Consider the following 9,925-nt stretch of genomic DNA (forward strand, 5'->3'; position numbering starts at 1 on the left):
AAGTGCTGACTACTGGGCTGGTGATACCCTCGGGGACGAAACGTCCTGAAAAGAGACTAAATAAAGTGTTTCCATAAATGACAAGAAATATTTAAGAAAGCACACGAAAAAGTAATGACTGATTTGTTAGAGGCAATGAAACATATGACAGACCTGAAAAGACAGTTGCGTTGTGGGACTTTGAACTGAAGTGAATAAGTTTACTTTTAAATCTAAGTGCCTGAAGCTGTATTTGACGAAAATTTTACAAATTTTATTTGATTCTATCGGCTTGTAGAGATGAATTTTATAGACCAATGGCATTTTTACAAGTTGGACCGGTGATCCTTTAGTCGAGCGTAGAGACAGGATTGCTACTTGTGTTGCCACCCATAGCTACAGTAATTACTATAATATTAACTGAAAGGACAAAGTAAACGTTTCTCATCACTTGCCCTCTGTAGTCTGCTAACACTTGAAAGAAAAAGAAAAAACCAACACAAGCTGTGAAACTACTGGAGTACTGTGGATTCATTTATTTTCGTGGATTGAGGAAAACTTGTATATTCGTGGATATTTGATTTCGTGGTTTGTCAACTTCTGAAAACAAAGCCTATTATAAATTTGTAATTTGTTGAACATTAAAATTCGTCGTTCACCTGTACCCACGAAAATTGGTATCCAACGAATAATAATGAATTCACAGTATAAGTATTTTACTAGCCAATAGTGAATACGTGCTGTCCTTAGTCAGCAGACTATAATTCAGTGGTTTGTGGTTTGTGATATATATCAGAATTGTTTTTCGTTCATTATTTTGTACATAAATGAAACTGTTGATTTTCCTGTTTGAATTGTTTTCCATTCATTATTTGGGGGACTTTTATTGCTGACTATTTCGTTATGGTTTTACTCATGGTTAAAGGCCGTTTGGTGATACTTTTATGTCATTTGTTCTCTTGTGGCAAGATGTCTCAGTAGCATTCATGCCACATCTTATTGTTATAAATTTAACCAAATTCAATTTGGAAACTCATCATCAAAATATCTCGTAATTATGCTGCCTAATAATTGGATCGCCGTTCCAAATTAACGTTCTCTGTTACACGTTATGATATCTGACATTGCATCTACAGTACTTTTTATGCTCCACATAGTAAATAGTAGAAGGGGCATAATGTTTCCTGGTCCGTGCGTCCGATTGTACTGGTTCAGGTTTTAAGTTTTTGGTACTGGAAGTTTGATGAAAGATAGACGAAAGATACCAAAGGGACAGTCAAACTCATAAATCTAAAACAAACTGACAACGCCATGGCTAAAAATGAAAAAGACAAACAGAAAAACAATAGTACACATGATACAACATAGAAAACTAAAGAATAAACAACACGAACCCCACCAAAAACTAGGGGTGATCTCAGGTGCTCCTGAAGGGTAAGCAGATCCTGCTCCACATGTGGCACCCGTCGTGTTTCTTGTGTGATTACAAATCCGGTAAATAGTCTAATTCGGTAGGTCACATTCATGAAAGGGAAGGGGATTGTAGTTACGACGTAAGGAACATATCCAATATCAATTGTGAAACGGTCAACCAACTCTTGATGGCGTCCGTAAAATTCACGAAGGGATGATTTCAACTTCACCATTTGGAACTCTTGGTTTAATAGCTTCCTTGTGAGCAGTAACCCTGTATCAAGAAAATCATGATAGGAAATGCAAGCACGGGAATATCGTAACAATTGAGAGATATATACCCCGTATGCAGGTGCTGCTGGAATGTTGCTAATGAGAATGTAAGTTCACAATTGGAAAGCTGAAATCATCTCTTTTGTCGTAAAGTTTTGTTTTCAACCGACCCTCATTGTCAATTTCTAGATGTAAGTCAAGATATGAAGCCGACTTAACTGTATCTGTAGTATCCTTCATCTCCAATTCGATGGGATAGATGCGTTCCACATAGTCGCCAAATGTTGAATTGTTTAGTGAAAGAACGTCATCTATATAGCGGAAAGAAGAGTTTAAGGATATTGCTAACTTCTTATCTTTCTTCCTAAGAAGTTCCTGCATGAAGTCAGCCTCATAATAATAAAGAAAGAAGTCGGCAAGTAAAGGGGCACAGTTTGTTCCCATTGGGATGCCGACAGTCTGTTGAAAAATACGTCCGCCGAACGTAACAAATATGTTTGTCAATCAAGAAATCAAGCTTCTTGATAATATCGGTTTCAGAGAATTTTTTGTTTGAATCAGAGTGATTCTTTACAAAGTATGATATCCCTCCATAAGACAAGATACTTGTATCTACGTTTGCCATTCTTTTTTATGAAGCAAAGTAATACCAACTCTGTCAATTTGTCTTTTAGTTTGGCATGTGGAATACTTGTGTACTTGTGATGAAGTTGAAGTCCAATCAATTTAAAAATTAGTTTGCATGTTCCCTATGATATAATCTTCTAAAATGAATGCCAAATTTGATTTCGATTCCAATTTAATGGTTCACTAAAATTATAAAATGATAGTGAGAGTGGGGTTTCCGTGTACTATGGACACATCCCTCTGTGTTTTGTGGTTGTCCCCCTCCCCCGCAATATGCGCATTGTCAACAGCATAGATTACTTTGGCCGTATTATTTGGCACTAATTTTGGGAATTAACGGTACCCAATTTTGTTCAACTTTATGCTTGTTTGTCTGTCTACTGCGTCACTGATGAGTATTATATAGTGTATCAAATTATAAGCCTGGTACCTATGATAACTACTTCTAAACGGTTTTTAAAATGTCCCTTTTTCGTGCAGGCGAATATAATTGAAATGTGTTCTTCAGTATACTCTCCATTATCTCTTGCTCTGACAATGTGTGCCATTATTCAGTATTAGTACGTGGGTATTCTTCGCTATGTGTATTTAAGCTCACCAGACCGAAAGGCCAAGTGGGTCCGTTCTCATCACTTTGTGTCCGTCGTCCTCTGTTAACTTTTACGAATCTTCTATGAAACTACTTTGGCCACATAATTTAGGTATTTAGATTTTTTAAAAATGTGTCCGATGACCCCGCCTGCCCTCCAAGATGAACTAAGTGTCTAAAGAATTTATTTCTTAAACTATAATAAATAGATAGAACATTTAAAAAAAATATCACCCAAACAAAATTTACAAATAAGTCAACCTGACAAAGAAAGGATATTGAACTAAATCAATTCGTATGTAACAACAAAGGACGTATAATGATTATAGAAAAAAAAGCTTAAAAACTCTTCCGAGATAAAACCACAATATTGTTTGATGGAATTACCAGCAATTTAAAACACATCTCTGTAAAATTCGAACATGTTGAACCAGAGCCACAAGTTGCGTCACGGTCAAATATAAATATCTTCAGAAATATAAAGGATTGTAACATCGGCAAACTATACAAAGGATATAAAGAAATTACCAAATATATTACACACAATGGAACACTGCAACAGCAAAAAATCAACTCATTTTATTGAGTAGTGTTTTGTGCTACTTTCAGAAGTATAACCTATTTTTTGGAGGTCAGTTTTTATAAGTTGAGTCGACACACATGCCACGTGCGGGATTCGAAGTGTTGACTGGCTTGTTATTATAAATTGTTACACTACTTCGACCTCTTCACAACCAACCCTTCATAAAAAGGTCATATGTCTCAAAAATAAATAAAAGCATATATAAAACACGACCTTGAGGCCAACATCAAACAGGATGACCACTAAATTGAACAAATTTGTTATGCCTCATTTATGTGCATTACGTTTTCTGGTTGTGCGTCCGTTCGTCAATCCGTCTGTCCAGCTTTAGGTTAAAGTATTTGGTCAAGGTAGTTGTTTTATGAAGTTGAAGTCCAATAAACTTGAAACTTAGTACACATGTTCCATTTGATATGATCGTTAAAATCAGAATTTTTACCACAACAGCGAGTGGGATATCCGTGTTATATGGACACATTCTTGTTTTATTTTATACTTTAACGCGAAGTGGAGCGTCATGTTGTGTTATAAGCTCGAGATAATTTTTACCTTTTGAATATATAGTAATATCTTAGACTAACTGTTTATTCTTTTTATCATTTGTGTGTGCTTCAAATGTATATTTCTAACTACCAAGATAGTGAGATTAGTTTTGACCTAACTTAATCGAGTGGTTCAGTTAAAAAAAAAACATATGATGTAAATATAGAAGTAAATACATAATAATTAAACACACTATATAGCAGTTAATCGTCATTGTTTAGCAATCGCTTACTATGGTTCTAAGATGTAAAAAGACATGTACAATTAGTGACATAGAAAAGGAACCACACATTTTCTTTGGTTCATTTGCACATGTTTGCAGCTGCAGTTTATAAACATATGTGTATCTCAAAATACACTGCATTCCATTGTCAAAATAAAAATAAAGAACGAATTTGTGCAAATTTATAACCACGAAAATATTATATTATTCGTATCGTTTTAATTAGTTTTGCTTTACATTATATAAAAACATAAAATATAGTTATTCGTAATTTACCCTATACAAAAATGCATGGCCGTCAGTTTCGTTAGCAACAAGCAAATATTTTAATATACTGTTATAGCAGACTGCCCTTGGTGAATTACACAAGTCTTTTTCTGACAGAAGTATTTTGTGCGTTAAACCATCCGAAGTTATCGCAACTACGTTCTTTGATTTGCCCCCGACGACAAAAATATTCCCATGTTCATCTGCAGTTATGCCACTAGGTCCCGTCAGAACGGTTTCGTTTAAAAAGGTCCATAAAATATCTCCAATTTTATTATGGCAGACTATCGTATTCGTAGCTCTCTTTTTAGAGAATAGATTATTGCCTGATGAAGCCACACAAGTTGAGACCAGATTATTGCCAATTATATTTATCCTATCATCCACTAAACTGACTTCCTGTATTTGGCCTTTATCAGGACAAACTATAAATTTGCCTCCTGAATAAGTTAAGCTACGCGACGAAAAACTAGTTTCAATGCTTCTGAATACCTTCCCCGATTTTACACTAAGTAATTTAATGTTCCTCTCAGTATATGATATGATGGCAACACTTTCATCGTCAATGCATGCAACATCATATATATTTGGCATAATATTGGTGATTTTTTTATCAATGTTTCCTTTGGGTGTTAAAAATAACAAGTAAGAAGGATCAAAGTTTGATACTACGAAATTCCCACTAGGAAATAAGCAACAGCCTGACACATTAAAAGCTGTTGTATTTATTTTCGTTATCAATTCCAGTGATGTATTCTCAACATGAATTTCAGGCTCGACGTTTATTTTCATTGATTGCGCTTGTCCCTCTTTCTTTTTTTGTAATGGCAGTTCACATGGTCGAATCTCTACTATAATTTTTCCGAACGCATTTATTTCTTTACTGATAGTTTGTAATGAAGTGTTTAATTGACAAGAAACTACGGTGTGAACACAACTATCACCTTTAATCAAAGTTTGTAGTTCGTTTTCTGTTTTACTAATTATTTTTTCTAAATGAGAAATTCCTAAAAATGTTTGAATACCCGTTGCGTGTTTCTTTATAGTTTCTACGTCATTTATGCACTCGTTAATTTTATTTTGGTTTTTATTCAGAGTCTCAATGAAGCTATGCGTTTGTTTGGTTGAATTTTCCACAGTTGTGTTTAGTTCGGCTAAAACATGGTCTTGCATTTTATCAAGGTGATAATCTATATGCTTTCGAAGTGCTAATATTTCGGATTCGATTTTCTCTTTTGATGTTGATATTGAAGATAAATTCTTTTGTCTGTCTTGGAGAATAAGACCGACGTTCTCTTGCAGTTCCTGGAGTAAAGATTCGATCTCTGTAAAGGCAACAGATGTCTTCGCATTTTGAACCACATCTTCAACGGAAAATATCTCTTTGCATTCCTTGTGGATTAGTGAAATGACACATTTTCCGCATAAAAGTTGGTTATGCTTTTTGCAAAACAACAAATATTTCTCATCGTGTTCGCTACAGTGCAATTTGATGTTTGCAATAAAGGATGGTAATTTTTGGTAGTCAACAATTGAAATAATGTTGTGGTTTCGTGTTGCCTTAAGGAGACTATGGTGTTCTCTGCAATCTTGGCATAAACCTTCATCACAGTCTGAGCACCAAACCACGGACAGCTTAGATATGTGTCGTAATGTACAAATGCCACAATTTTCAAAAGAAGTCGTCATGCCCTGAAAAAAACATTAGAATGAAATTCAAAACAGTGTGGATGTGGCCATTGATTGACACATTAAATTCATCCATTGACTAGGACAATTTAGGTGAACGTTTGTATGTAACGACAACTGCTCACTATGCACTTTTAAAAGACTTTTAAACTATGGGGTCACCAAAAGTTCTCAACACCTAAATAAAGTAATTCGAAAAATTAATAAAAAAACAAACAAGATGTTTTGATTTATATCATTTATATAAAATCAAAACATAAAGATTATTCCTGATTAATTTTTCGAATTATTTTATAATTAAAGGCGTTTAAAAACCTTTGGTGACCCCACAGTTTAAATATCTATCGTAGGTAAACGTCGTGAAATGTGGTCGTTACAGACAAACGTTCACGTAAATTGTCCCAGTCAATGGATGAATTTAATTTGTCAATCAATAGTCACAACCACACTGTTTTGAATTTCATTTTATATTAAAATAGATTTATCTATAGTTAGAACTACATTAAGTACTCAACCGATTAAAGTCAAATTCATATATATATATATATATATACGTTTTAAATATCAGCTCAAAAATCAAAGAAAATAAATAGATAGGACACGTTTCCTCGACGAAAGCGTTTCATTTTATAATAAAAATATAAACTTTCATAACTCATTTTGTGAAAGCGTGTACTGTTAGATTTGTTTTTACCAATGCAAATATTTTTTTATTTAACCTTAATCATCTTGACGACTTGAATGACATTACACACAACATATATTTTTGAAAAATTCCTTGTAAAGATCGGAATACGTTTTTCTCTTGCAGAGCTCTGAACGCTAATTTGTATTACTTTTGTCCAGATAGTTTGACCAGCTCTTTAACGTTTGCATTTGTATTACGTTTGTTTTTTGTTGTATCATATATTTCGAAATCGAACTTCAACTGTCAGAAAACGGATCTGGTGCAATAAGACATGTCCTGATATTATATTCATTATTCACAGCAAGAAAGGGCTAAATATAAACCATAAGACAAAGAATACAATGCAACACCACACTTTTTTTTAAATATTAATAGCTCATATATACTATGACACAGAATTCTATCAACAATGATTCGTTTCACTTTAAGCTTTACATCTTGAATAATGGATGATCAAAAGATATAATCCGAAAACTAAATATTAAAAAATACACACACAAATGATGTAGTTAACAGCTGCTTTGCTACGATAATGAAAAGTAACAGTAGTATACTACGGTTTAAAAGTAATTTATCGATTCAGAGATAACAAATTCGTGTTGTAAACTAAAACTGAGAGAAACACAACAACTTTAAGAGGAAAACAAAAGAACAACAGGACCACTGAAGTGCGACAAAAATAAAAGCCAACATACATAGAAACGAACTATTTGATATAAACAACTGCCATATTCTTGAATTGGTATAGTGCATTTAAAGAACAAATGGTTGATTGAATCTAGTTTTATAACTTAAATGACAACACTACGTGACAAAATTGCATCACAGACACACGCAAAAACACTCATCACAGAGAATCGTACAAAGAAATAATATAATAGTCTACACAACATAAAACCACAGAACAACAACGAACATCTTTCATCAAAGAGTGACGCACATTGATCTTTGATACATTTAACTTTAAAAAAAAACACCTGATCTATATTCGCCGGCTGTTACCCATGTTCAATGTAGGATATCAACTATTACTAGAATAAAACCCTTTAGTCTTTTTCGTATTACGGCTGCTGTGACATTCACTTTTATATTTATTGCCATTCTATGGAACATGATACCTCATGCAAATCGAGTTGGTGGGTGGAAAATACAGATAAACTCTATTCATCATTTAATGATACACATGAGGGTCGGTTGAAAACAAAACTTTACGACAGAAGAGATGATTTCAGCTTTCCAATTGTGAACATTCCATTTCTAAGAAGCAACATTCCAGCAGCACCTGCATACGGGGTATATATCTCCCAAATGATACGATATACCCGTGCTTGCATTTCCTATCATGATTTTCTTGATAGAGGGTTGCTGCTCACAAGGAAGCTATTAGACCAAGAGTTTCAAATGGGGAAGTTGAAATCATCCCTTCGTAAAGTTTACGGACGCCATCACGAGTTTGTTGACCGTTATGGAAGAACCGTTTCACAAATGATATCGGATATGTTGCTTACGTCGTAACTACAATCCCCTTTCATGAATGTGACCTACCGAATGAGAATATTTACCGGATTTGTAATCACATAAGCAACACGACGGGTGCCACATGTGAAGCAGGATCTGCTTACCCTTCCGGAGCACCTGAGATCACCCCTAGTTTTTGGTTGGGTTCGTGTTGTTTATTCTTTAGTTTTCGATGTTGTGTCATGTGTACTATTGTTTTTCTGTTTGTCTTTTTCATTTTTAGCCATGATGGCGTTGTCAGTTTGTTTTAGATTTATTAGATTGACTGTTCCTTTGGTATCTTTCGTCCCTCTTTTGAAATCAACTATAACATTTATAATAAATGTTAAACATATTTGGTATTGCTGTTCATTGGGAGTGTGTTGAAAACAATGTCAAATTATGTTCAAACCAAAATAAACGACAAAGGGACATACACAATAACTTCAAAGTAAACGTTAGTCTTTTACCAACATATTATTATCATTCATTAACCAAACTTTAAGGATAAAAAGGCTATGTTGTCAAACTATAATACATACATTTTTTTTAATAAAGTTTTAAAATCATACTTAATATTTTGCAATATTTTTTTATATTATATTTATCGAGATAATAAGGCGATTGACGTTGTTAATTTTATCAGTAAAGAGCCATACATTTCTTAGAGAGTCTACTTTATAAACTAGATATCCCAACGCTGATTCTGTTAACGGACAACGACCACGAACGGCAAATGATTTGAAAAGCTGACTGACCGTTTGGATCTAGTGAGCTAAAATGAATCTTTAAATAAAATAAAAAAATAACAGAAAATATGTATTACTAAATTATATATGTGTGAACAGACCTACACACTTTTCAGAAACACACATGCATCAAGTATATTCTTAGGTGAATTTAAACCTAACCATTAGTATACGTTATATAGTTCTGACGAATATGAACTAACTGTTCAACGATTCGTGTATTTTGATATGTTGTATACCAGTATACCCTGTACATTTTATTGAATACTTTACTCAGTGATCATTTATACATACCTTAAATGAAGTCAAACATAACAACAGAACATAGTAAATGTCATCCAATTTATCAAGTTCAACATTTCTTCATTTGAAGGAAATATGACGCCCTATTTCTGTTATCGCGAAAAATAATAAATGGCTAGACAGGTTAAAGAAATCGATTTTTGATAGTATACACCAACCCGAGGCTCTGTAAATTTTACCTGTATGGCTCACTAGGATTGCAAATTCTTTTATCGTATCATAATAAATGGAAGTTTTCCCCGATATACTTATATCATGTTCCTATCAATATTTTACAAAAATTCCATAACAACAGAACATAGTAAATGTCATCCAATTTATCAAGTTCAACATTTCGTCATTTGAAGGAAATATGACGCCCTATTTCTGTTATCCCGAAAAATAACAAATGGCTAGACAGGTTAAAGAAATCGATTTTTGATAGTATACACCAACCCGAGGCTCTGTAAATTTTACCTGTATGGCTCACTAGGATTGCAAATTCTTTTATCGTATCATAATA

The 9,925-nt window shown here is 33.7% G+C and overlaps 1 protein-coding gene across 1 annotated transcript; it reads right to left on the reverse strand.

The window, feature by feature from the left end:
- Positions 1 to 4,468: 4,468 nt before the first annotated feature.
- LOC134684142 (uncharacterized) lies at positions 4,469 to 9,539 on the reverse strand. The gene is made up of 2 exons (XM_063543425.1): positions 9,415 to 9,539; positions 4,469 to 6,189 (listed from the first exon to the last, which is right to left on the reverse strand). Exon 2 carries the CDS (start codon positions 6,184 to 6,186, stop codon positions 4,492 to 4,494), a length of 1,695 nt encoding a protein of 564 aa, XP_063399495.1. The 5' UTR covers positions 6,187 to 6,189; positions 9,415 to 9,539; the 3' UTR covers positions 4,469 to 4,491.
- Between the last annotated feature and the right edge of the window lie 386 nt (positions 9,540 to 9,925).

Source organism: Mytilus trossulus, chromosome 9 (genome assembly GCF_036588685.1).
Source record: "Mytilus trossulus isolate FHL-02 chromosome 9, PNRI_Mtr1.1.1.hap1, whole genome shotgun sequence".
NCBI lineage: Eukaryota > Metazoa > Mollusca > Bivalvia > Mytilida > Mytilidae > Mytilus > Mytilus trossulus.

Bases quoted from the DNA above. Each gene is read 5' to 3' on its own strand.
- LOC134684142 (XM_063543425.1), bottom strand. From the start codon at position 6,186: ATGACGACTTCTTTTGAAAATTGTGGCATTTGTACATTACGACACATA.